The sequence below is a fragment of the Balaenoptera borealis genome, assembly GCF_965194805.1.
Source record: "Balaenoptera borealis genome assembly, chromosome: 20".
In the NCBI taxonomy this organism is placed as follows: Eukaryota; Metazoa; Chordata; class Mammalia; order Artiodactyla; family Balaenopteridae; genus Balaenoptera; species Balaenoptera borealis.
Window position 1 is genome coordinate 7,787,164 of NC_138879.1, and position 26,413 is coordinate 7,813,576.

General features: G+C 55.8%; 1 protein-coding gene and 1 long non-coding RNA gene across 2 annotated transcripts; one reads left to right on the plus strand and one right to left on the minus strand.

Annotated features, from left to right (window-relative positions):
• LOC309618057 lies at positions 1-4,728 on the plus strand. Its single transcript, XR_014238296.1, has 2 exons — positions 1-70; positions 461-4,728. It is a non-coding gene; the product is annotated as an uncharacterized lncRNA (long non-coding RNA).
• FBF1 (Fas binding factor 1) lies at positions 4,215-26,364 on the minus strand. Its single transcript, XM_082371142.1, is given in 31 exon segments — positions 4,215-5,372; positions 5,966-6,075; positions 6,468-6,585; positions 6,687-6,824; positions 6,905-7,081; positions 7,529-7,714; positions 7,800-7,922; positions 9,253-9,371; positions 9,456-9,595; positions 9,677-9,784; positions 10,490-10,696; positions 10,820-10,920; positions 11,076-11,231; positions 11,975-12,033; positions 12,201-12,289; positions 12,616-12,714; positions 14,007-14,382; positions 14,385-14,434; positions 14,707-14,806; positions 15,412-15,545; positions 15,669-15,807; positions 16,149-16,268; positions 16,804-16,881; positions 17,416-17,557; positions 19,431-19,481; positions 20,402-20,462; positions 21,102-21,195; positions 23,234-23,275; positions 24,083-24,110; positions 24,825-24,908; positions 25,968-26,364. Coding segments are annotated over 30 exon segments (3,432 nt in total). The 5' UTR covers positions 24,828-24,908; positions 25,968-26,364; the 3' UTR covers positions 4,215-5,288.
• Between the last annotated feature and the right edge of the window lie 49 nt (positions 26,365-26,413).

Here is a 26,413-nt window from a genome sequence, read left to right on the forward strand (position 1 = left end):
GTCCAGCCACCAGGGGGCGGCACAGACTGGGGACGGTCGGCCGGGCCCGCAGCCGCCTCGGCTCAACGAAGTAGGTGCTTCGCGGGGCTCTGGGTGCTGCTCTCTCTCAAGGGTCACCCAGTCCCTGCAGGCGGCATCCTGAGCACCCCCGGCAGCACGGGCAGGGGAGGGGGTTGTGAGCAGGGATTCAGGAGTCCTCCTACTTGGGTTCAGATTCCAGATTGTGACCTTGCTGTCGCCCTTGCAGTTTCCTCATTTGGAAGAAAAAAGCACGTAGTCATAGTGCTTACCTCATAGGATTGTTAGAAGGATTAAATGTGAATTAACATATATAAAGAACTTAACTGTGGGATATGTGTTAGCTTTTGATCACCTCCAAGTTTTTGCCTTTGCCTAAACCTTTTCAGGGTTGTGTTGTTCTTGGGATTCAGTTCTAACAAGATGAAACTTGGTACCCCAGGTGATCTGGACCCGCTTCTGCTCTGGTCCCTCTGTTCTGGAATTCAAGCTTCCATGACACCAACCGTTTGTAACCCAGCAAAGGGCTCTTGTGCCTGTGATGCAGAAAGCCAGACTCTTGACACTGGATTTGCAGCAGAGTAGATTTATTGCAGGGCACCAAGCAAGGGAGTGGGAGACAAACCTCAGATCCACCCCAACTTGGTCTTTGAGTTTTGTTTTGTGTTTTTTTTTTTTTAGGGGAGGAAAAAGGAAGCTGGAGTTAATCATCGTTTTTTGACTTTTTTTTTTTAAGATTTTTTTTTTTAATATGGACCACTTTTAAAGTCTTTATTGAATTTGTTACAATATTGCTTCTGTTTTATGTTTTGGTTTTTGACTGCAAGGCATTTGGGGTCTTAGCTCCCTGACCAGGGATGGAACCCGCACCCCCTGCATTGGAGGGCGAAGTCTTAACCACTGGACCACCAGGGAAGTCCCTACATTTCTTTTTTTTTTTTTTTAAACTTTGGGTTTTTATTTTATTTATTTATTTATTTACTTATGGCTGTGTTGGGTCTTCGTTTCTGTGCGAGGGCTTTCTCTAGTTGGGGCAAGTGGGGGCCACTCTTCATCGCGGTGCGCGGGCCTCTCATTATCGCGGCCTCTCTTGTTGCGGAGCACAGGCTCCAGACGCGCAGGCTCAGTAATTGTGGCTCACGGGCCTAGTTGCTCCGCAGCATGTGGGATCTTCCCAGACCAGGGCTCGAACCAGTGTCCCCTGCATTGGCAGACAGATTCTCAACCACTGTGCCACCAGGGAAGCCCCCTACATTTCTTAATCGAAGTTTTGGGAATCAGGATGTTTCTGGTTTACGACTCTCTGGCCAGGTGGTCCATGGCTTGGGGGTCTGTTAGCTCATCTTGCCCTGGAGAAAAGGCCTGAGTTTGCACATTAACGGCGATATCTATAATAATAGCAATTTTAGTACATTAACGATGTTATCAACAGCAGCAGTTTTAGTCATCTGACTCTGGTTGATTACTGTTCAGTTAGCACAGGATTGAGATCAGAGGAGACAAGAAAGGGAATAAAGTTTTGGATAGAGAGATTAATCATAAACTCGGTAAGGGAACACGGTTTTACAGGGACTCGGTTTCACATTTTTCACTTACTCAGCACTTTTCTCCCCCTGGCACCGGACCTTTGCACATGCTGTTACTCTGCCTTGCACTCCTTACCTTTCCCCCTGTTGCTTGGCTACCTCCTAGACCCTGTGAAGTGGTCCCTCCAGGAAGCCTTCCCTGATGTCTCAACCAGGGCTGCTGACCCATTCAGTTGCTCTGGTACTAGCAGAAGCTTGACCCTCACATTCACACTGAAATGGCATGAGGGGTCTCTTAATCCAGCAGGAAGTGGCCACACCTTGAATTTGGCTTTCATAAACAGCAGCCAAACAGCTAAACTCACTGTCACTGCCAATTCACCCATCAATGCACAGCTACTATATGTTAAGGCCCATAGGACCCAGTCCTGCCCTTACGGAGTCATTGCTTATTTTTATTATTTTTTATATTTTCATTTTTATTCAGATGTTACTTATTTTATTTTTTTGGTCGCGCCGCATGGTATGTGGGATCTTAGTTCCCCGACCAGGGATCTAACTCACATCCCCTGTGGTGGAAGCGTGGAGTCTTAACCACTGGACCGCCAGGGAAGTTCCTGGAGGCACTGCTTATTAATTTGTGAAATTCTGCTGATCGAAGAGCAGAGCTGAAGGTTGTGGGCAGACCAGGACTGTGCCTCAGGCCGGGAGGGGCACAGGGGTTCCTATATTCTTAATGTCCTGCGTGTGTTTAATCTGGCCTCCTTTGCCATCTTATCTTCTCCTTTAGTTTCTGAATCCTCTTCTACATGCCTCTAAACCCACCCCAACCCCAGCCTGCCCCTCTAGAAATGAAGACTCATGGGACCTCCGGGGCAGAGGCATAGGGCTTGCTGGTCAATCAGATGGCTGTTATTTCTCCATTATTCCTTACTTTTGAAAAACATTCCTGTTCTCTCGCTGTCCTAGAACCCTCTAAGAATGGGGCTTGCTGGGATTTTAACTGTTTGAAAGGCCTAGCAGGGATTCCCACTTGTATCAACTTGAGGCAAATAATAAACATGAATAACTCTTGAAACTGGAAGTATTAGCCCAGCCAGTGTCTTTGATCATCATTACTTTCCACCAGTATTTCTCTTTCTACAGGGAACATCTGGGTTATGACCTTGAGGAGTTGTTTATAATTTTGAAGGGAAAAAGAAAGATCAGCAGATACAGAACACTCACTCCTGTGTGCAGCTGTCTCCTGCCTGTGGCGTGGGAGAACGTTAATGAAAAGGGGGTGTGTAAGCCACCTGCCACACCTTAACGCCAGTGACAGGGATCCAGAGCAGTTACACTGGGTAATGTGTCATCGTAACTAAGTGCCTGTGGGACGTGTCTACTTGGCTGTTCCATGGGCACCCAGTTGCCCAAGACAGCAACTTGGGGGTCCGCCTCGACACGTCTTCTTTCCTGACCCTGCCTGCATGTCAGGCACCAGGTCCCTCAGTACCACGCCCGGCGCAGTGCTTTCCCGTCTCCCCAATACCACGGCAGACAGCCTTCTGCCTGCTTCCCTGTCCCCACTCTTGCCCCCTCTGGTCGGTCTGGTCTCCACCCAAAGCCACAGTAGTTTTTCTAAAACACAAAAATGGTTCCACCCTGTTTAAAACCCTTCAATGAACACCCATTTGCCCTGAAGATAAAAATTCAAACTTTAACAAGGTATACAGAGCCTCGTCGACCTGCCCCCTAATTCTAAACTCATTCCCGTTGGGTCTCCCTGCACCCTCCCCCAACATGTGCCTGTGATCACCCACATACCTGTCAGGTGACTGCTTAAATGCCAGCTGCTCCCAGGCTGTGCCCAACCTTAGACCCACCTCCGGCCCTTCACACAGGTGGGAATTCGTTAAGTGTGTGTTGAGAGGATTGAATTCCAAGCTTCAACAAGGCTTCTAAATGGGACACGAATGCGTCCCTCCTCTGTGCGGGCACCACCCCAAGCAGCGGCTTGGGGATCTTCTACTTCACAGAAGCACCGTGTGCAGCACGCTTTTCTAGAAGGAGCCAGCAGTGATGTGGCTGAGCGCCTGGGGCTTTGGAATCTGTCCAAGCAGAACTCAAATCAGGTTCTGCTATTTGCTGCGTCACCTTTGGCAGATTATTTAACCTCTGAGTCTCAGTCCCTTCATCTGCAAAGTAGGGGTGATAATCACACCCTTCTCCTGCCTGTGGTCCAGCCAGGGGAGTATGGGGCTGGAGAGTCCCAGCCCTGGCCAGTTTTACAGCAAATAACAGCCCTACAGAGCAAACGTTTCCAAGAAATAGGTTCAAACTCTGATGAGCCATGGCAAATTCTAAGAATCCAATCATTAAGAATATTGCAATTTAGGGAATTCCCTGGCGGTCCAGTGGTTAGGACTGTGCGCATTCACGGCTGAGGGCCCGGGTTCAATCCCTGGTCGGGGAACTAAGATCCCACAAGCCTCACGGCCAAAAAAAAAGAGAAGAATATAGCAATTTAGTGGGTCCAAGAGGCTGTATATAAATGAGCTCCCTCTGAAAGCTGTTCTAAAAGAGCAGAGATGCACCTGTGCCCGCTCACACCCCACTCGGCATTGCCCTCTCCTCCACCACCCTGCTCCCCAGACGGTCCCCTCTGATGGGAGGTGAGAGAAGCCGCTCTAGAGGTTAATTGTGAATTTTTTAGTTGAGTCCTTGGGTCTGCAGGAGACAACTACCAATCCTCCCACCCCTGTCCTGGCACCCCTCTGGCTGGCCTTGGCCCTCTGCCCACACGTGGAGAAGGGCAGAGCCCCCCACCCGGGACAGCGGCCGGGGTGCGGCCCCTCATGGTCCTCGGCGCTCTGTATCCTCCCAGGCAGGGGCTCTCGCTGTCATCTTCGTTCCCACTGGCCGGGGTTTTGTGGCAAGTGAACAGCATGGAGAAAAGCCTTCTGTCCCTCCCTACACCCCACTGTCACCCGCAGCCCCCTCTTTGCCTCTGGGGAGCGCATTAGAAGAAGCCGATGAGGCCAGCATCTGTGCTAGCGAGTCCGCTGCCCCGGCAGCTGGGAACGAGGCGGGGGCTTTGTGCGCCAGCCTGGGAGCAGGGAGGGCTGGCTGAGTCCCAAGGGCAGGTCAGTCTGTGAGGTAAAAGCCGCCGGGCACGGCGCCCTCCCTGCCCCTGCAGCACCTCCCGCCCCCTCCGCCAGGAGGCTAGAAGGCTCTTGAAAACTTGCGGCCTGACTCTACGTCCCCATCAGGGAGAAGACCCGGCGCTCCCTCTGCTGGCCTCTCAGGCAGGGAGGGCAGCAGCCTCCTTGTGGCAAGGGAGTCGAGAAGACCCCCCGCCTCAGAAGAGGCCCAGGCGAAAAGATCCCCAGACCATCGATGGGCTGAGGGGCCGAGGGGTCCCCAGAGCCCAGTCAGACGCTGGGCCCCGAGCCGGACGTCTGCGGGGCAGGAGCACCGGTGCTGTCGCTGACGGTGTCGTGGGGCTGAGACGGCCTCAGCCTCGCGTCTCCCCAGAGGCTGCTGCCTCCTGGGGAGTCTGAGAGGCACGGGGGCGCCTGCCTGCCTGCCCCCGCGCGGGCCGGAGCGTCGGAAAGAAGGCGCTGGCACCCCGTCCACGGGAAGAGCTGTAATCAGGGCCTGGGCGTTGCAGGGCTCTCCCCGACGCCCCTGCTCGGCGCTGGCGGCCAGCGGGCAGTGGGGCGGTTCTAGAGTCAGGCCTCTGCTGAGGAGGCAGTGGGGCCTTCAGGCTGAATGCGGCGTCATGTTGTAGGAGGCTTTCTTCAGGGTCTCCAGGAAGAACTGTTCGTTCTCCAGGAAGTCACGGTCCTGAAAGGCAGAGCTGAGTGAGCTGCCACCCTCCGGTTCCCTCCTGCCCCCGCTTCTGCACACAGGGACGCTGGGTTGCTGGACTGCGAGTGAGGTGGACCCTGGGTGCCAGCCGAGCAGCCCTCCCTCGGGGACCCTCTCGCCTACATCCCGGCTCAGCCTGGCTCTGGGAGTCAGTGGGGGAGGGGCAGGGAGCGAGCACGCGCACTGGGGTGAGACTCCAGCTCTCACTCCCAGTGGGGCCACTTGTTCGCACGGACTTCATCCCTCTAAGCCTGTCTGTAAACTGGAGAAAATAACATTACCTGGCATGTAGGGCTGTGGGGGGGTAAAAGCTTATCAGGCACGGCACAGAGCCTGGCATGTAGGAAATGCTCCATCAGTGACTCGGTGAGCATCTCTGAGACGTGTCCTCTAAGCGATCTGCGCTGCTGCCCTCCTCCAGGGGGTGGGCTCAGCCCTCCCCGGGGCCAGGCTGTGCTCCCTCCTGCCTCTGCCAGAGATGCTTGTCCCCAGTGTGAACACGAGGAGCCCTAAGTCCAGGGGGAGTGGGCGGGCCTGGACCAGGGCGGCGTCTGCTCTGGGAAGCTCACCTGCTCAGCTGTGTGTTTCAGCAGCACCAGCTTGGCGTGGAGGTGCGAGGGGCCCAGGCCGGCTGGCAGCTGGCTGCACTGAGGAGTGGGGGGGGCAGGAGCCACGATGGCTGTAAAGGCCGAGGAGGACGGAGTCAGGGACTGCAGCGCTCTAGAGCCCCTGAGCCACAACTTCTGAGCACGCATGCCACAACTACTGAAGCCTGCGCGCCTAGAGCCCGTGCTCCGCAACAAGAGAAGCCACCGCAATGAGAAGCCCGCGCACCGCAACGAAGAGTAGCCCCCGCTCGCCACAACTAGAGAAGCCCGCGCCCAGCAACGAAGACCCAACACAGCCATAAATAAATAAATAAATAAACAACAACAAAAAAAACCCAAGATGACTTTAAAACCCAGCTGCCCCCTAACTTCAGCACACAGGAGGCGTGGGCAGGGTGTTGCTGGCCCTGCCCTGCCCAGTGGGCCGGCTGAGCCAATGTCCCACCCTCCTGGAGCCACTTACCACTCAGGCCAGAGGCTGCCAGGCCCTGGGCCCTGGAGAGCAGCCCCACGGGCCCGGAGGGCAGGTCCTGTCGGATACGATCCAGCTGCAGCCGCTGCTGGGCCAGACTCAGATGCTCCTGTCCCCGTCCCCCCAGAGAGGACACAGCTGTGAGGGCAGAAGGCTGGGGGCAGGGATGCCCTGGGAGGCGGGGGGCGCGGGAGCCAGGAAGAGCCTTGCCTGGTGCACGTGCCGCTCCTGCTGCCGCAGCCGCTCCTGCTGCTGTTGCACCAGCTGCAGCCGGGCCTGCTGCTCCGACTGCACCTGCCGGGCCTCGCGCAGTGCTCGCTCCCCCTCCTCGTACTTCTGCGAGGCCACCTGCGGGGAGGCCGCCTGGGTCAGCTGGGCTGGCTGGGGTGGGTGCACTGCCCACGCCCAGGGGCTGAGCCGCTGGGCACCTGGCTCATGCGCTCCACCTCCTCAGCGCGCAGCCTGATGCGCTGGGCGGCGGCGCCGACCCTCTCCTTCTCCAGCCGCAGCTCCTGGCGCTCCTGTTCCAGAGCCTCCCTCTCGGCCGCCAGCTGGTCCTCTTTGGCCCGGAGCTCGCTCGCCCTGATCTTCAGCTCTGCCTGTTCCTGGAGACAGCAAAGCCTCTCTGCAGTCTCCTCCCCGGAGTTGAACTGGGCTCTGCTCAGGGTTCCGAGGACTCGCTGGCCTCCCTGCCTCATTGCTGTGGCTCAGCTCCGCCCTGACTCTGGAGGAGGTGGTGGGAGACCTGGGGCCAAGCCCCGCTGCAGCCCCTCGCCCCTGCGCTCAACTTCTCGGAATCCAATTTCTAGAATATCTAAGTCATGGGAACGTGATGAGGAGTAAATGAGCAAATGTGTCGAAAGTACCTGCGATGATACAATAAAAGGAAGTAGTTATTATGATTACTGTTGTTTGAATTCCTATACTCTTTGTTACCGCTGCGCTCTTTGCTGAGCTGACGCATCCTGACGGAGGAGCAGTGAGGCCCCGGGGTGGGGAGAGGCGCAGGGCTGCCTGGGCTTCCCGCTGTCCGGGGAGGCTCTGGGTCTTACCTTGGCCAGGCTGACGAGGGTGCCCTCCCGCTGGGTGTCCACCTGCAGCGCCCGCTCCGCCTCACGCTCGGCCCGCTCCTTACTCAGCTTCTGCTGTGCAAAGAACTCGGCCCACTCGGCCGCCAGGCGCCGCCGCTCCTCCCCACACTTGTGCATGACGGACTTCTGCTCCTCCAGCAAGGCACTCTGGGGCGAGGGCGTGAGGGCACGGGGTGAGCATCCCTGGGCGCGGTGGCGGGGACAGAGCTGACCGTGGTGTGGCTGGACTCACCTTGGCCCTCTCCAGCTCCTCCCGCTCCATGGCCATCTGCTGGACCATGACCTTCCTCTGCTCCTCCAGAGCGCGCTGCGTGGACTCGGCCTTGGACTGCTCGGCGTTCACCCGCCAGCGTTCCTGCGGGCCGGGCAGGGTCAGGGCTGAGAGCTCGCGCCCCTGGAGGCTCCGCCTGCCCCCAGTCAGGCCTGAACGTGCCCTGGGGAGCTGTGCAAACCGCCCTCATCTGGCTTCTCCCACAAACGCATCCTTTCCTGAGCGGTGAAAATGGGACGGAGCCTGAGGCCTGCCAGGGCCCAGCCGCTGGGATCAACCGTGCTGAGGCTGATGGCTCGGGAACCGCTGCTGAGAGAGGCACCTCGCGGCTCCAAAGGGCCAAAGAACAGCAATATCCCTGCTCCCTGAATCGCCAACTACAGCACTGCCTGCCTGTCTCTTGTCATCCAACAGGGAAAGAGCGCCAGGGTGGGCATGACACCGTATGCCAGGAGACTCGGGGCACACACAAGCCTGGCCCGAGGCAGGCGCCGAATAAAGCACCGAATGAAGGGCTGAATAAATATGGTTCACGATGTAAAAACATCTGTCTACATACTGATATGTCTACAGGATATATGTGATGTCATCAATGGCTATCTCTGGCTAGTGGGTAATTTTTATTTTCTTTACTGTTGCCTGTTATTTTAGTTTTTTCAATGAGATGTATCAGAACCTTGTACAAAAAAGGAAAAGGTATTATTATTATTTCTGAATTCATCAAATATTTATTGGATCAATTCCATCAGGGATTGCTTTTTTGTTTGGCATAAGGTAGGGGTCAATTTGAGTTTTTTCATAAGTACAGCCAATTGTTTTATTTTTTAATTTTAATTTTTTTTGGCCGTGCTGCCCAGCTTGTGGGATCTTAGTTTTCTGACCAGGGATCGAACCCGGGCCCTCTGCAGTGAAAGCTCGGAGTCCTAACCCCTGGACCGCCAGGGAAGTCCCCATAGTACAGCCAATTGTTTAAGCACACTTATTAAAATATGCAACACCTCACGAATTTGCGTCACCCTTGCGCAGGGCCACGCTAATCTTCTCTGTGTTGTGCCAGTTTTAGTATATGTGCTGCTGAAGCGAGCACGAAAAGCCATGATTTTCTAAAGAATGAAGCTCGCCCTTATACATAGAAGATATGTAGGGAGTTTAAATACGTTATCCATTACAGCTCAGAAGGCAAGAGCACTTCTCCTAAAGTCACAGGCATCCCTGATGAGCAGGTAGGAGCTGGATGGGGTGGGCCTGGGGCGCTTCTGGAGGTGGGGAGGTGGGAGCCCCTGCAGAGGCAGGAGAGGGCAGGAGAGACATTCCAGAGGAAAGTCCCGAGGCCGAGGAGGCGAGGTCAGAGTACAGCTGCCATCCCCTGGGTGCCTGGGGGAGACAGGCCCTGCGGCAGGAGGACGTGCCCCACCTGTTCCAGCAGCCGGCTCTGCTCGCTCAGGCGCGCCTCCATCTTCCCGATGACCTCCTGGAGCTGGCTCCGCTCCTCCTCCATGTCCCGCTGCTGCCGGCTCAGCCTCTCCTGCAGCGCTGGGGGCGGCCCACAGGGCACTCACTGCCCGCCCACCTTCCCACCACGGGGGACAGGACAGAGGGACATGTGGCCTGCAGTACCTCGGAGCTGCTCATCTCGCTGCCGGATGCCCAGCTCCCGCTCCTGGGCAGTGCTGAGGTGCGAGGCCTCCACGCGGGAGGACAGCTCGTGCAGGCTGCTGGAGAACTTCTCCATCTGCTCGATGATGCCATTCAGGGACCTGCGGGGGGCTCAGGTCACGAAGGCCCGTGGACCCCAGCACTGCCGCGCCAGGTGGGCAGGGCCTGGATGGCGCGCCTACCGCGTATGGGAGGTGGCGCTGGTGACGGCGTCGATCTCCCGGTCCTTCAGCAGCTTCAGCCGCTGCAGCTGCTCCTCGTGGTCCTTGCGCATCTCCAGGATGGAGGCCCTGGGGGACAGTGGGGAGGGCGGGGCAGTGAACACTGGGGGTAGCTCTGCGCGGCAGGGGCGTGCCTCCGGGTGGTCCATGCTCCGTGGGCCTCTCCTCTCCATCTCTGGGCACTGCCTCACTTTCCCCGGCTCCTCTGCCTTATCTGTCCTGGTGCCTCAATGCCACATCCACTCTCTGGGGGCAGATTCCTTGTTTTTCAGCAACGGACACTCGACAGGTGTGCCGACAACCTTCTCATGTCTGGCCAATCTGAGCCGTGCGAAAAGGCCTGCTCTGCCCCCGTCGGCCAACTCCCTCACGTGCTTTTTCTGTTTTGCTCTCATCTAGAAAGGTAACCAGATCAACACGCCAGGCACGACCTTTTCCAGGGCCAGTCTAGTTACTAGACTCGAGAAGTCCGGCCGGTGAGTGGGTTAACTTACGGTGCTGAGTTAGCCTTTGGGTTGCTTGCTGCTGCCAGGCCCTGCCCGAACAGCTAGTGACCTTGGGCCCTGCCGGTATGCCCTCCCCCCTCTGTAGGAGTGGTGGGTCCCCACTTGTGGGGCGATGGGGCAGTGAGCTCGGCCTAGGTCCTTACCCAGAAGGGAAGGGGTCAAGCCTCGGTTCAGAGGCTGCTGAGCCCATGGCTGGGGGTCTTACAGCAATTGGCTTCCTCTGGCCACCCTTGAAGGCAGCCCCCCTGCCCCCGGGCCTCCCCCTCACCGCTGCAGCTCCCGGAGCCGCTCCATCTCCTGGTCCTTCTCCTGCGCGGTGGCCGCCAAGCGCCGCTGGTGCTGGGCTGTGAGCTCGGCGCGGGCCTGCTCGGCCTCCTGGCAGCGCGACAGGTACTGGGCAGACAGCTCCTCGTTCTCTCTCCGCAGCCGCTCTTCCCGTTGCTGGTACGATGTTTCTAGCACCTTGACTCGGCTCCTGCCAACAGCACACCCAATCGCGGGGCTCAGGTGACGGCGGCCACCCGAAGGGCCTCTCAGAGCATGGGAGCTGGGGCCGGCCGTGTGCCACCGGAAGTCCGGGCCGGAGGAGCGGGGGTACCTGTGGGCGCTGTCGATGAGCTCCAGGTCTGCCTGGTGCCTCTGCTGCAAACTTTCCAGCAGCAGCTGGTGCTGTGTCCGCTCCAGCTCGAGTTTCCGCACCTGGGAGATGGCGGGAGGGACGGTGTGTGTGTGTGTGTAGGAGGGGCGGGGGGTGGCGGGGTCCCTCAGACCGCCTGGGGAAGCCGTCCAGCCCTCACGTGGCCCGCTCCCACTTCAGCCCTGCCCCCGGAGCCGGCTGCCCCTCTGCCCCGCACCTGGGCCTCGAGCTCTGCCAGCCGGGCCTGACTCTGCAGGAGGTCGGCCTGGAGCTCGGCAGTGCCCCTCTGAAGCTGAGCCTGTGCCGCCAGGAGCTGCTGCTGGTATTCGGAGCCGGGCAGCAGGCTCCAGGCCAGGGACTCTGGGAGCAGGCACTGGAGGAGAAGGGGAGGGATGGTCCCCGTTAGGTAGGGGACAGGGTCTCAGCTGAGCTCACCTACCTGTGGCCCTCACTCACTGGACCTCCCAGGCCCTGTGTCTGTAGACGGGGACAAGGTCGTGACACCGAGAGGCCAAGGATGAGGCCTGGGAGAGTCAAATGGTCACTGCCCCTCCCCTCGCAGGTCTCGTTGGGGAAGATGAGCCTCCCTTCTGCCCTCAGAACAACATCCTCCCAGCAAGGGTTCCAGATCCCTAGATGAACAGCCGAGTCCCAGCAGAGGCTTAGCTACTACAAAAGGTTATGACCCTGGCCCTTTCTGTCAGGCCTGAAGTCCCAGCGTAGACAGCTGCTGTGGTTCCTGTAGGCTGCCCACCACCCACCGTCTCCAAGGCACTTCCGGGTTACCCGGGAGGTGCCCCCATGGGGCCAGGCCTCCTCAGGCCCGGGGGTCACAGGCACCGCTGCACCTGGGAAACAGAGGCGGTGCAGTGGGAGGACGGCAAGGATGGAGGAGGCTTTCTAGACAGAGCATCAGGACACCTGCAGCCCTGCTTTCTGATTAGAGCATTCCCAGCTGCCCCACCTGGAAAGTGCTGTGGGGAGCGCCGCGGGAGCTAGCGGATAGCACGATGCATGCCTCCCAGCAGTTTGTCAGGTTTGGCAGGTGGTGCCTCTGAGCACATGAGAATTGTTCCATGGGCCCGAAACCTACGCCTGTTGGTTCACCCTCCCTACCTGGACAGGCACAGAGAGCCCTGGGGGTTCCTGGGAGCCTGGGAAACCAACTGCAGCCTCTGAAAAAGCAACAGCAGAGAAATGAGCAGGAGCTGCAGCGAGGCCCCGCGGGCTGGGTGTGTGCTCGGGAGAGCCCAGCTTCTCTCGTCTGCCGGGGCCCCCGAAGGAAGCTCTCAGCGTCTCTCCTCTACCCAGTTACACCCCTCGAACAAAGCAGAACACAAACCAGTGCCGGAGCAATCTCCAGGGGCTGTTCCCCTCTTTGGGTCACCCGCATGGAGGGCCAAGGCAGCGGGGTTCCAAGTCACGGGGGACCTGAGGACACAGGAATGGGGGTGGCAAGCTGAAGGACGCCGGGAGCAGGGGAGGGTTGGCCCAGCAGGAAAGGAAAATGTCAGGTTCCAGTCATTGACTGGAAAGGCCTGGAGGCTGGCAGTTTACTAAGAGGGAGGTCTCAGTTGGGAAAAGGGGACGGGGACCCAGCTTCGGGCCCCTTACTCCGTGGGCCTGCTACGTGGTCTGGGATACCACACGCCACGCTGACCACGTGGAGCCCAGCACAGCCGTCCACCGCTCTAGGGAAGGGGGCCCGGGCCGCCCCGCCGCACCTCACCTACCCCCAGCCCCCGCCATGAATGTACCCTGAGGTGGCAGGCCGGGCGGGCGGCCTCTGTGCTGCCGTGCCTGGGGTTCCCCCGGCGGCTGCTGGCTCGAGCCCTTGGGTGCCGGCAGCAGGCTGGCTGAGGAAGTAAATGTTAAAGTGAAGGAGGCAGAAGGTCCAGGTTAGGCTGGACCGAGACGGGCTGGGACAAAGCCCACGAGTGAAGCTGTGTGGCCGCCCCTCTTCCCGCCTCCCCTCAGCCTTCCTCCTGTTCCTGCCATCCCGTCTTGGTAATTCTCCTCCCAAGTCTGAGCGCCTGGCCTTCCGTACCCGGTCCTGGCCTCAGTGCTCACTGGGACCACCTGATGATGTCCAAGGAGCGACCATGGGCCTGTTACGGGCAGCAAGGCCGTGCTCTGGTCCACGCAGCTCGCTCAGCTTCGACGGAGGGCCTGCTCGGCCTCCCGCCGGCTCCAGCACCCTTTGGGCTCCTCTCTTCTCCTGTCTGTTGTTCCCCCTTGCTTCTCGGCTCTCGGGGTCACCTCGGTTTCAGGTTCAGGTCCAAACCGGCCTCCTCATTCACCCCAACCCCAGGGCTGGGTGATACCCCTGGCCTGTCACACAACCGCCCCCCTCACCTCCCCTTCGCTCCAGCCGCATAGCGTCCTGCTGCTTCCTTTGGACAGTCCCGGCCTCGCCCGCCCCCTCGGGGCCGCTTGCTATCCCCCCCCCCCACATTCTGCGGCCTCCCCTAGGAGCCGCCTCACAGCCACGGTCTTCTCGAACACTCCCCAAGAGAACGAGTGAGTCCCAACCCGCGCACGCATTGCCTGCTTTAGCCTGGTCAGCAGAGCAATTGGACACCGGGTGTCCCGCCAGCCCGAGGGCGCTGTGGACGGAGCCCCTGCTCAGAGGCACCGGGATGGCCGTGTGTTTGCCATAAGGGTGCCCTCGGTCTCCTGCCCGATCAGGTCGGCACCTGTCCCCACAGCAGTCAGGGCGTGAGTGTCAGCAGCCCCCCAGCTCCCTCGTGTTTTCATCTGAGCAAAGGCAGGGAGCTACACACTCTCCCCAGCACCTAAAGAAGGGGAGAAGCACGGCTAAGAGGTGGTGCCCTGCTCTGAGGCACCGAGGCGGCAAGGTCCTCCTTCCACTAGAGACAGCAGCCCTGGGACTTCATTGGTGGCACAGTGGCTAAGACTCCGCGCTCCCAGTGCAGGGGGACTGGGTTTGATTCCTGGTCAGAGAACTAGATCCGACATGCCGCAACTAAGAGTTCGCGTGCTGCAACTAAAAAAGATCCCGCGTGCCTCAACGAAGATCCCGCACGTGGCAACAAAGATCCCGCGTGCTGCAGCTGATAGCCGGCACAGCCAAATAAATAAATATTAAAAAAAAGAAGAGAAAAGGGACAGCAGCCCAAGCCCCTACCTGTCGGAAGGCAGCGCCCCTACCGAGTGCTGGCCCTTACAGGCTGCGTCGTGCTCCTCTCTGGCCAGACCCTGGGACTTCTTCCGAGACAGGGCGTGGCTCAGCCAGTCCCCCTCCTCCTCCTCCTTCTCAGACGCTCCTGGCTGGGAAGGCTGGCTGCCTTTGGCAGGAGAACCGGTACCCTCGGTTGGTGGCTTCGCCCCCAAGGAGGGCAGCCCGGCCGGGGCAGAGTGGCGGCTGGGAGCAGAATGCTGGCTGGCGGGAGGGGGTCCCCTCCGAGCCTCCCTGGTCGGGGAGGGAGGGAGCAGGTCCAAGCCTCCGTCTTTGAGGCCCAGCCAGTCGGCACCTCCCCTCCTGGGCTGGGTGGGGCTGGGGTGCTCTGTCTGGAGCCTGGTTCTCCCTTGGGGTCTGTGCCGCCTTCAAAGAACCTACTTCAAGGCAGAGGAGTGGGGGGTCTAAGGCGGGGCAAGCAGCCTGTCCCAAGAGCCCCCTGACGGGCCTTTCCCTCCACTGCTGGGGGTGACTATGGGGCCCATGCTAAGAAGTCGCGATGCCCGGGGCCCTGCACAGCCAGAGCCGCGGCAAGCTGAGTGATGTCCGTAGAACACCATGAACACCCACGAAAGACATCTTGGGTTCCGCCCATCTTCCCAGCGGGCAACCTGCCCCCAAGGCCGAGCTCCTCGCAGGCCCCGCTTACCTGACGGACTGCCGGCGGGACTGCCGGCCCTCGGAGGAGCCCACGGTGGGCTGATAGGCCCCAAAGGTGAAGTCCTCGTCACCCCCGGTGTCTTCTTTGTCTGTGAATGAAGGACCCTGTGATCTAGAGCAGGGCGACTCAAACTCTTCTTCCGTAGCTGCAGAATTCTTGGTTTAAGAAAAGCTGAGCTGGCAGCTTGATGGGCAAGACGAGCGATAGGGAAGCCGCTGTGGGGAAAGCAGGGTGAGCGGCTGGGCGTCTGCCAGCAGCTGAGGCTCCAGCCTACAAAACATCACCCAGGAGCTGCGAAAAGTGCACCGGCGGGCCTGCCCCAGACCCCCTGCAGGTGAGGCCCAGTGAGCCGTGCGTGCCACGAGGGTGATTCCCAACAGATGGCCCGCGGGCCGACGCTCTGAACGGAGGGACACTGGTCCAGGGCAGTGTTTTTCAAACTGTGAGCTGCCGCCTATTAGCAGGTGGAAATACTAATTTAATGAGTCGCAACCAACGTATTTATGAGTCAAAGAGCACATAAATAAGTGTTGAACGTGGTGATTATTATTTCCTGACATTTTTGGTCTCAGTTATAAACGTGAATAACTAAATGTGTGTCATGATGTAAAGCTTATTTCTTATTATGGCTTGTGGTAAAACCCTGTTCTGGGGGTCCACTCCCCACCGCCCCTGCCCCACACGCTTCCTCACCCTGTGGCCGCTGATACTTCTTGTCTAGCTTGAATTCCCTGTGCTCCCCGGTGCCCGGACGGGCCAGGAGTTTGGCGGCAGTGCCCCGACCCAGCAGCTCATCCAGCTTGGAGCGGGCAGGGAGGGGCCCCTCCCTGCAGGATGGGGCATAGGGCAGGTACCTGTGAACACGAGGGGATCCTGGGGGGCCCACACTGTACCCTCCCTCTCGCTTTTCCCTGGCCGGGGAGGGACTCTCCGCTCACAGGGACCCTTACTGGTCTCCCGTGTGCCTCCTCTCTGCTTTGGGGCTGTCTCCAAACCCCAGGGTGGCCATGATGTCGTCCCCATCGTCAAAGAGCAACTCTTCTTTCTTTCGGACCGGAGTGTTCCCAGGAGTTAGAGGGATAGAGGGCCCTAAGGGACAGAACACAGGGCACAATGCCCACAGCCTTCTGGCCTGCAACGGTGATGTTTGAATGGGTCGAGGGGGGCGTTTCCCTGCAACCCTGGCCTTTGGGTGGAAGGGTGGGCATGGCAGTGTCTGGTCTGCCCACAGCACCCAGCTTCCCCGGCCCCACTCCCACAGCCCCACTCCCGGGCTCGTGCATCCCCCCTCCCCGTTCCCAGAGACTGATAACCTCTTGGTCCAGGATCTGAGACCTGTGGTCCCTGCCTGGCGGGGTGTCTGGCTCTGCACCGGAAAGTTCAGTTAGCCAACTGCACCTGCCCCAGGATGGGTAACACGCCCACCCCACCTTGATCTCTGGCCGGGGCTGGGCTCTTTACGGAAGCTGTTTTACTCTCCGTCCCCGGCAGCTTCTTGGCGATTCCTTCCTCATCATCAGAGAGAAGTCCTGCCAACGGGTCTTCCAAGTCTCACGGCCAGAAGGGGAAGCAAAGGGAAGACTGCACACTTCGTTCAGGAAAACAAGCGCTGTGCTGTGCTAGGGGAGTTATTTCCTACTGGAGACTCCTAGCCGCTCTGATACCTATACAAGCCGCTCGGCATCTGGGGGCCTGGGTTAGCGGGGCTCGGACACAGACCAGGCTGGGCCAGGGGAGAGGAAGCAGGGAGCGCGGCCCGGGCTTCAGGGCCTGCACTGAGGCATGAGAAGTAAAACATCCACGCATTCATGAAGGAAAAGGAACTTTTCCCCACACTTTATAAAGTCTTCAGTTTGACACCTGGCTTCAAAGTCCTTGCAAATAAGTGCCCCAGATAGGCCAGCCAGTAGAACATAATTAGTCCCTCCCTGAATTCATGAGGAACAAAACCAGTGGCACCAGCTATCTGCTCCTCATCTGACATACACAGTGGCCTGGCCTCAAGCAAGCAAGCAAGCATCGCCCAGCCTACTGCACTCTCAAAACTGAAGCACCCCAGAGGTGTGACTGCAGGGCCTGTGGTACCTTCGAAGGAGAACTTCCTGTACTGATGCCCAAGGCTGCTGGGAGAGGGAGATAGCTTCTTGGTGGGAATGGCATCTCCTGCAGGGAGCAAAGAGAAGGCAAGGCAAGGTCACAGGCCTGGATCTCTCCTGGCCTATGTTCTGCCAGACCAAGACTGGGACCACTGGGCTGGTGTGCACTTCTACCTGGAGGCTGAGGGCTTGTGGCTGTGGACACAGCCATGGGGTGGGTCTACACCTCTCCAGTTCTCAAACAGGCTTCTGGCCGGGAAATGTGGTCTGGAAGCTACCTCTGGCCCCCTATTCACATGTTGCTCCAACAGGGACATAGGTTTGGGAGATGCACAGGCTACCATAAAATTCTCCAGTTTAACTCAAATGGCTTCTCCAGGAGCTGCCATGTTGGACTTAGAGGGACTGGAAAAGCCATAGGAAGGAGGAAAGCTCAGCCTGTCTCCCTCCCCCACTGTAAACACGCTAACACACTTGCACACAGTGAGTTCCTGGCCTCTCCATCCCAGGCAGAGAAAACCCACAGGGCTGAGCGCTACCCTCTGGGCATCTCCCACATCCCCAGAATGCCCCTTGATTCGAGGACCTATCTCTCACTCACGTTTCTCACTGGCTGTTAACACACCAGCAGGTTTAAGAGGGCTAGGCTGCTCTTCTTTCCCAGAACCCTTTGCAGACCTTTTGCTTGAGGCTAGATTAGACTTCTTCAGACCCAGGAGATCAGCATCCATTTCATCCAGATCCTGGAAAAGCAGGAAGGAGGGAGGAATCCCCACAGGTGCTCAGCCAGCGGGTGCTAAACACCCTCATGCTCTGAGCAGCCTGGTGAGGATGTTGCCTGCAGCTTCCATATGGAACAAATGGGGACTTGGGGTGGGGGACTGACCCCAACAGGGCCACAGAACAAGGACAGAGGCAGGGCCAAAGCCCAAAGACTCCACATGGTCCATCTCAGATAAGCTGAAAGGTCTCAGGTTGGTACTCCTATCAGCCCCACTGGCAGCTCCTGCCTTGATGCTAGAATGAGAGGGTGCCTAAAACCTGCTTTCAGCTGCTTCTCACAAAGGCTTAGCAAATGTCAAAGCTATTTGCAGTAGAAACGAAACAGCAGGATCCTGCGGTTTAAGACTCCCCAGGGGACTACCACTGGGTAGTGAGAAGGGCCTGAGGCAAGAAGATAACCCTCCATCCAAAGTTAAGAAAAATTTGATCTCAGGAATTCCCTGGTGGTCCAGTGGTTAGGACTCCGCGCTTCCACTGCAGGGGGCCCGGGTTCAATCGCTCCCTGGTCAGAGAACCAAGATACCGCAAGCCGAGCAGCTTGGCCAGGGGGAAGAAAAAAAAAAAAAGGCATGAAGAAGCCTGCAAAATACAAAGCCTTTAAAGAAAATTTTTTTTTGATCTGGATTCCTTAGCCTGCCTGGGTCAGGGGAAGCAAACTGACAACAGAGGCAGAGGTGTGATAAGAATGCTATTCTGGGTCAATGAATGTTCTACGGTAAGGGCATTAAAAACCACCATAAGCAAGCTGGGAGAGGAAGACGGCCGGGGACTCCCTGGTCGCCACAAGCCCTTGGTACAGACTGGGAGCATGACGATTTTGATAAGGGCGGCTGGCGCCCCAGGGGCAGAAATGTGAGGAAACAAAAGAATGAGAAAACTATTCAGAAAAAAGGTGAGTTGGGAAAGATAACGGAACCAAAGGTAAGCAGAGTGGGTGGAGGGTTCAGCTCGTGGTTCTGGGATGAGAGACTCAGAGCCACCACTCTCGACTCGTCAGAGGACTCGAGGGTCACGCCCAGGGGGCCCAGCTGCCTGGTCTTGGGGAGGAGCAATTTCAAACTGAGGTTAAAGAAGCTGATTCCGGAGCCAAGAAGGAAACAGACCCCAACCCTACAGGGCCCCACAGGGTTGAAAGCAAGCGCTCAGCCCTGGCCTGTGGCAGCATGGGTTAACCAGAAGGGACGTGAAGCGGAGGTCAGGCGGGAAGATGCTGCTGGACAGAAGGGGAGGGAGGAAACAGGACCACTCAACGTTTTAGACCCCAGCCAGGCCACCCGAGCCCCATGAGATGGTGCTTATGTTCAGAATGTATGTCTTAAAATTCCATTGCAAAGATCAGCTTGGGGCTTGATCTGACGAGAGGACAGCTGTACTAAAGGGGACTTGGCAGGGGATGTGAAGAGAAATCTGGAGAAAAATTAAGAACATTTAGGGGGGAATTCCCTGGTGGCCCAGTGGTTAGGATTCTGGGCTTTCACTGCCATGGCCCGGGTTCAGTCCCTGGTGAGGGCAGCGTGGCCAAAATAAAAAAGAACGAGATTTAGGGGAAACGGTCTCCCCCTTTCCTCATGGGGGGAGGCAGCCCCATTTCACCAGAGGCCTGTGACGTGACTGTGTCTCTGGGTGGGTGAATTTCCATAAACCAGGAAAACTGATTTATACCCAGAGGGGCAGGGAGGGCAAGAGCTCATGGATGAATGCCATTCTTGCGTGAGGTAGGGCTCAGAAATACAAATTGTAAAAGAAAAAATGAGAGGGAGAATGAAGGCTTGGCACAAAATAGTATCCCACCCCGTGCCCCTGGCTCCCCAATTGTGCAAGCTGTTTCCTCACCTTCATGGCCTGGAGCAGAGCCTGCGGGTCTGCATCGGAGATGTCTGAAACCTACAAGACGGGAGGGTAACGAGGCGTGTTAGTCAAGGCCCGACAAAGCTCAGGGCCCTTGTCGCCTTGCTTCTGTTAGGGAAGGAGCAGAGCTGGGTCAGGGGGCATAAATTGGAGGGTCCTGCCCTCACTTGGGGCCCGGGTATTGTATGAAGTCAAGCCTGCCCAGTTGTGGACACCCAGAAAGCGCTGCCACTTTCTGGTCCTCTCAGCAATAAGTCCACAGCCATCATAGGACTCAAATTAGGCTACTTTCCATCCACGTGATTGGACAGCGTGGAGTTTATTATGGGAAGCGCAGTAAGAAGGGGCAACATCGAGCCTAAAGCAGTTGCTCGGAGCTCTACTTTCTAGCTCATCTCACTGGTAGAAAGGAAAAGGATGTTGCTTTGGGTCCACTCAGCAGCCCTATCTATCTATCTATCTATCTATCTATCTATCATCTATCTATCTATTTATTTATGGCTGTGTTGGGTCTTCGTTGCTGTGCACAGGCTTTCTCTAGTTGCGGCGAGTGGGGGCTACTCTTCGTTGCAGTACGTGGTCTCCTCACTGCGGTGGTTTCTCTTGTTGCAGAGCACGGGCTCTAGGCACGTGGGCTTCAGTAATTGTGGCCCGTGGGCTCAGTAGTTGTGGCTCACAGGCTCTAGAGCGCAGGCTCAGTAGTTGTGGCGCACGGGCTTAGTTGCTGCGTGGCATGGGGGATCTTCCCAGACCAGGGCTCGAACCCGTGTCCCCTGCATTGGCAGGCGGATTCTTAACCACTGCGCCACCAGGGAAGCCCCAGCAGCCCTTTTAAGAACAAACTGGCTTTGCAGGGACTTCTAAACCTCTGTGGGCAGCCCCTCGGCATAACACCCATTTCACTGTCTCTGGGGATAAGTAGGGTTGGTGAGGAGCAGGGAATGGGCCAGGCTCACCTCAGCATCAGCTCCTGCCAGGCCTGCCCTGGTGCTGAAGGCATCATCTTCCAAAAGGGACCTGCAAAGGGGCAGAGTCAGCACCCACCCATGAATGGTCCCCAGGGCACTAGATGATTCTAAGGAAGGAGAAGTGGCTTAGAGTCCAAGTGAACCTGGATAGACTCTTCTCTGGAAGAACAGAGTTGCTGAAAGGAATTTCACAGGTCACCTAATGCAGTGATTTTTAAACTTTTTTAAAGCAGTAGAGCCCCTTTAAAAACAACAGGTAAGAGAGAAAAACAGAACTGCTTGGGCTAAAATGAAGGTGGAGGGCAGAGAGCTCACAAAGTGTCTCCCTATCTCGCAACTCTCAGGAGACGCTCAGGAGGAGAAACACAATCTGGGAGGCACCCAACTAGGCCTATCCTCTTATTCTGAGGGTAAGAAAATTGAGGCTCAGAGAGGTTCAGGAATTGCCCAAGGTCACACAGTAAATAAGCGATGTAGGACTAGAAGCCAGAACCTCCGACCTCCAGTTCAGTTCTCTTCGCACTCCTCCAGGCTCCTTCACTGCCCAGGAGCTGACGGGAGGACTGGGAGGTGGTGACACTACAAGCGGGGCCCACAGTGAGTGGGAAGTGGCGGGTGGGTAGGGGAGGGGCAGGAGCATTGGGCCTGAAATGGGGCTTGGATGCCCAGGCCAGCCCCGTGCGCTCACTTTGTTCTCGCCCTTGAGGGAGGGAGCGCCTGAGCTGCACCTGTGGCGTCTCTGGCACGTGAAGCTAGTTTAACAGGCTTCTCCGGCGGTGTCGCTGGAAAAAAAGAAAACAAAAGATGTGATTCGGTCACAGAGAACTGGAGTCAAGGGGAAAAGGATTGCAAGTTCCCCACCAAGCTGTCTCCCACATCTTCCTACTGAAAGAGGGGCCTTTTTGGAGGAAGGAAACTGGCCCTGTAGGCAGGTCCCTTAAAAACCTGAATGGGGGAGGGAGCGGTATATTTCCAAGCAGGAAGTCAACCCAACTGGTGCCAAATGAAGAGGCTACTCCAATGCCAGCGCAGCCCCATGGAAATGCAGGAACAACAAGGCACTGCCATCGTCCATGGGCTTGTGCTTTGTGGGTTCTTATGGGCCAGGTCGGGGGAACCTCGGCCTTGTTGTCCCTGGTGAGCTTTGCATGACCCCGAAGCCCTGCTTCTCAGTGCAGCAGACACGGACACACAGGGTAAGGGACTAATGTCCAGAATATAGAAGGAACTCGTACAACTCAACAATAAAAATATAAATAACCCAATTTAAAAACTGGGCAGGGGTTCCCTGGTGGCGCAGTGGTTAAGAATCCTCCTGCCAATGCAGGGGACACGGGTTTGAGCCCTGGTCCAGGAAGATCCCACATGCTGTGGAGCAACTAAGCCCGCGTGCTGCAACTACTGAAGCCCATGCACCTAGAGCCCGTGCTCCGCAACAAAGAGAAGCCACCGCAATGAGGAGCCCGCGCACCGCAATGAAGAGTAGCCCCCGCTCACCGCAACCAGAGAAAAGCCTGCGCACAGCAACGAAGACCCAACGTAGCCAAAAATAAACAAAATAAAATAAATTTATAAAAATTAAAAAAAATGAAAACTGGGCAAAGATCTGAATAGACCTTTCTCCAAAGATATAAACGGCCAAGAAACACATGAAAACATGTTCAGCATCATTAGTCATTAGGGAAATGCCCATGGAAATCACGAGATGCAACTTTCCACCCACTAAGATGGCTATAATCAAAATGAAAATAACAAGTATTGGCAAGGATGTGGAGAAACTGGAATCCTCTTACACTGCTGGTGGGAATGTAAAATGGTACAGTTGCTGTGGAAAATAGTTTGGCGGGTCCTCAAAAAGTTAAACATAGAGTTACCATATACCCCAGTAATTCAACTCCTAAATTTACACCCAAAAGAACTGAACACATATGCCCACACAAAAACTTGTACTTGGAGGTTCATAACAGCATTATTCATAACAGCCTAGCCAAAATGTGGAAGCCACCCAAATGTCCATCAACTGATGAATGACCAAACAGAACGAGATATATCATACAATGGAATATTATTGTCCAGCCATGGAAAGGAATGAAGAGAGGAATGCTACAATGTGGACAGACCTCGAAAACATTACGGAAAGTGAAAGAAGCCAAATGCAAAAGCCTCATACTGTATGATTCCATTTTATGTAAAATGTCCAGACTAGGCAAATCCATAGAGAAAGAAAGTTAAATAAGTGGTTGCCTAGGGGTGGGGGAGGGGAGAATGGGGAGTGACACTAATGGTATGGAGTTTCTTCATGGGGTGATGAAAAAGTTCTGGAATTCGACTGTGGTGATGGTTGCACAACTCTGAATATACTAAATGTCACCGAATTGTGCATTTTAAAAGAGTGAACTTTGGACCTCCCTGGTGGCGCAGTGGTTAAGAATCCGCCTGCCAATGCAGGGGACAAGGGTTCGAGCCCTGCTCCGGGAAGATCCCACATGCCGCGGAGCAACAAAGCCCGTGCGCCACAACTACTGAGCCTGCGCTCTAGAGCCTGTGAGCCACAACTACTGAGCCCGTGTGCCACAACTACTGAAGCCCGCACACCTAGAGCCCATGCTCCACAACAAGACAAGCCACCGCAATGAGAAGCACGTGCACTGCAACGGAGAGTAGCCCCCGCTCGCCTCAAATAGAGAAAGCCCGCGCCCAGCAACGAAGACCAAAGGCAGCCAAAAAAAAAAAAAAAGAGTGAACTTTATGTGGATTTTATCTCAATTAAAAAAAAAAGAGCAAGCCTAAATCAGGGGATTCCGGCAAAGGGGCACTTACTCTCATCTCCCAGGAGGTCACCAAGGACATCATCGATGGAGCCTGGAACAGAAAAGGGGCCACTGTGACTTCAGGAGGAAAGAATGGTCCTTAGGGCCTCATGTCTTGAGACCTCATCCGGGACCTCAGAGCCCTCAGAGGTTGGGACTTAGGCTTGGCTCTCTCTTCACTGGCCATGAGATGTTTTCTAACTCCTGGCAACAAGTCACAATGCTTTGTTGAAAGACCCCAGGGTGGAAATTGAAAATAACTTTCTCAAAGGATGATGGTGAAGATTTTTCAGTAGAACCTACATTCTACGTGACACACTGGCCAACAAGCCAGTCTTCCAGACTCTGAACAAAGCCCACATGCTTCTTTGGGAAAACTGTTCAGGATTTCTAGGCACATATACAAGCTTCTTTCATACCAACAGTCTCCTTGTCCCCTTCCAGCTGAGCGCCCGCCCCCACCCCGCCCCTGCCAAGCTGGTTTGAAGACACACCTCCTTGGCCACTTTCCGATGCAGCATGTAGGGGAAACCCAGGTGTGAGTACTGAATTAGTTCTCAAATCAAGCTTAAGTGCCTTTACCACCCTTAACCCCAACGGTATACTTCTAGATACAAATACTTCAACAAGAAGGATTTTTTTTTCCCCAAGTCCCATCTGTTGTTTATTTCTGAATTACTCCAAGGGTCAATGAGGCAGCATAAGGAATTCCCTAGGAAAACCAAAGCTGCCTATGGGATTATGGGGAAATCAGCAAGACTCACACCGAGAACATTCAGACAGACATGTCTAAGTTATGTGTGGACCCAAAGTGGGGGAGTTATTTTTGGCCTAAGGGTGGTGTTCCATCTCCACTCACCTTTCAATCCCTTCTTGGTTTTTGGTGCCTAAAATGGGAAAAACAAATCACATTAACAAGATGAGACAGTGAACGTGTACTGAAACCAACAACGCAGAATGAACTGTTTTGCCTTTTGCCGAGTCACCAGAGGAAAAGGAGCACCAATGGCATTTATAGACAGATGCCCTTTATGGTTTTCTGAGTTTCTGAGAATAGACTCATTCAGAGCTTGAAAAGGACCCCCACTAACCAGCAGTGGACACCACTGTGGGTGCCATCCGGTGGGCAGAAGTCTCTCCTTTTCCCTCAGATTTCCAGACACCACACGCAAACCCTCCCAGCCAGCCAGGATGTAAAGTTTCCCTCTATTCCATGTCCCTGACTCTTCAGTATCAGTGACAGACATGTAATGATGCCTTCAGATGAACATTCAGAGGCTCAAAAAAGATGCTTGCTTACTGTTTAATAAGAAGTTTTTTTTTTTTTTTTTTCTGGCCATGCCACGTGACACGCAGAATCTTAGTTCCCTGGATCAGGGATCATTGGAACTAATGATCTCCCTGCATTGGAAACGTGGAGTCTTAACCACTGCACCGCCAGGGAAGTCCCATTAATAAGTTTGATATCAATGCTCCTAACCATCACTCTTCTTTGGCGCCACCCAGCCCCCCAAGTACTTCATGCAGTCAAGATCTTGGAGGTGGGAGTAGGGGTGAGGGCAGGCTCGCATTTCCACACACCTACTCTGCATTCTGCCTACCATCTCAAGGCTCTGGGGGCTGCCTGCAGCTCCTTCACAGCGCTGTCCAGCTCATTTGAATTCTGCCCATCAGGCTCATCCTCCCTAATGAAGAAAATTAAAGTGGTTGCTTAAAAATGATTTGGCTTTAACAGTGGTTGAGTCCAAGGTTGATCAAGCCTTCTCTCACTTTACCCATTCAAGAGGTCAAAACACTTCCATCAATTAAAAATTCCTTGTAGGGCTTCCCTGGTGGCGCAGTGGTTAAGAATCCACCTGCCAATGCAGGGGACACGGGTTCGAGCCCTGGTCCGGGAAGATCCCACATGCCGTGGAGCAACTAAGCCTGTGAGCCACAACTACTGAGCCTGCGCTCTAGAGCCTCCGAGCCACAACTACTGAGCCCGCGCACCACAACTACTGAAGCGCATGCACCTAGAGCCCGTGCTCCACAAGAAAAGCCACCGCAATGAGAAGCCCGCGCACCGCAAGGAAGGGTAGCCCCCACTCGCCACAACTAGAGAAAGCCCGCACGCAGCAATGAAGGCCCAACGCAGCCATAAATAAATTAAAAAAAAAAAATTCCTTGTAGGGTGAGCAATTCAGATGAGAAGCGAAGTGTTCTGGGTAACTTTTCTTTCTTTTCTTTTCTTCTTTTAAATATTTATTTATCTGGCTGCACCGGATCTTAGTTGCAGCATGTGGGAACTCTTAGTTGCGGTATGTGGGATCTAGTTCCCTGACCAGGGATCGAACCCAGGCCCCCTGCATCGGGAGCGCGGAGCCTTAGCCTCTGGACCACCAGGGAAGTCCCCTGGGTAACTTTTCGAGGCCCGGAGATTATTCGAAAAAAGTGCAGGGGTCCTCATCCCTTACCCTGAAAGAGAATGTGGAAAAAGGCAGGTACCCATCTCAGAAAGGAGGTGGGTGCCTAGCACTATGGCCAGTACACCTTCCCAGGCAACACCCGTGACTACTTTCTTGGCAGCGTTCAGGGCAAAGAGCGGCTGCGAATGCTGGTTACTCCTTGATAGTATTTTCACTGTCGGTGGAAAAATTTCCCTTCACACTAACTGTAAGTCCGACTCACTCCATTAATAGAGAACTGTTTTCCCCAGAATTATCATTCTCTCCCACCCCCTCCTCAACGTTGCCAAAACTGACCTTTGGCACAGCTTGGAAGAAAGGAGTGGGAGGTGGGCTTCTCTAGTTCTCTGGTGTCGGCCTGTCTTGTTATTAGAATGCAAAGTTTATGTGAGGTTACTGTATAGGGGCCACTCTGAATGGTTGTGTTTCTTTCTCTGTAATGCAATGTTCACGGACTACAAGTCTCAACACGTTTTGTCTCTTATCACATCCAAGGGCGTCTGCCATCTCCTAGCGATCCTCTCCCAGCCTCCCAGACCGTGGGAATTTCTAAGGGAGGCTTGCAAAGGCCTCAGGGCCACAAAGACCATCGCGTCATTGCATCTGCTCAGCCAACTTCGTGCCAGGCGTTTTAAGATCCCGAAGACGCCCCTTAGTTAGGGCCCTCCCGTAATCACCCCCTCGGTCCCGAGACTCCGCGTCCCTCCATGCGCCACCCCCTCCGCGCGCCCAGCCCGTCTCGA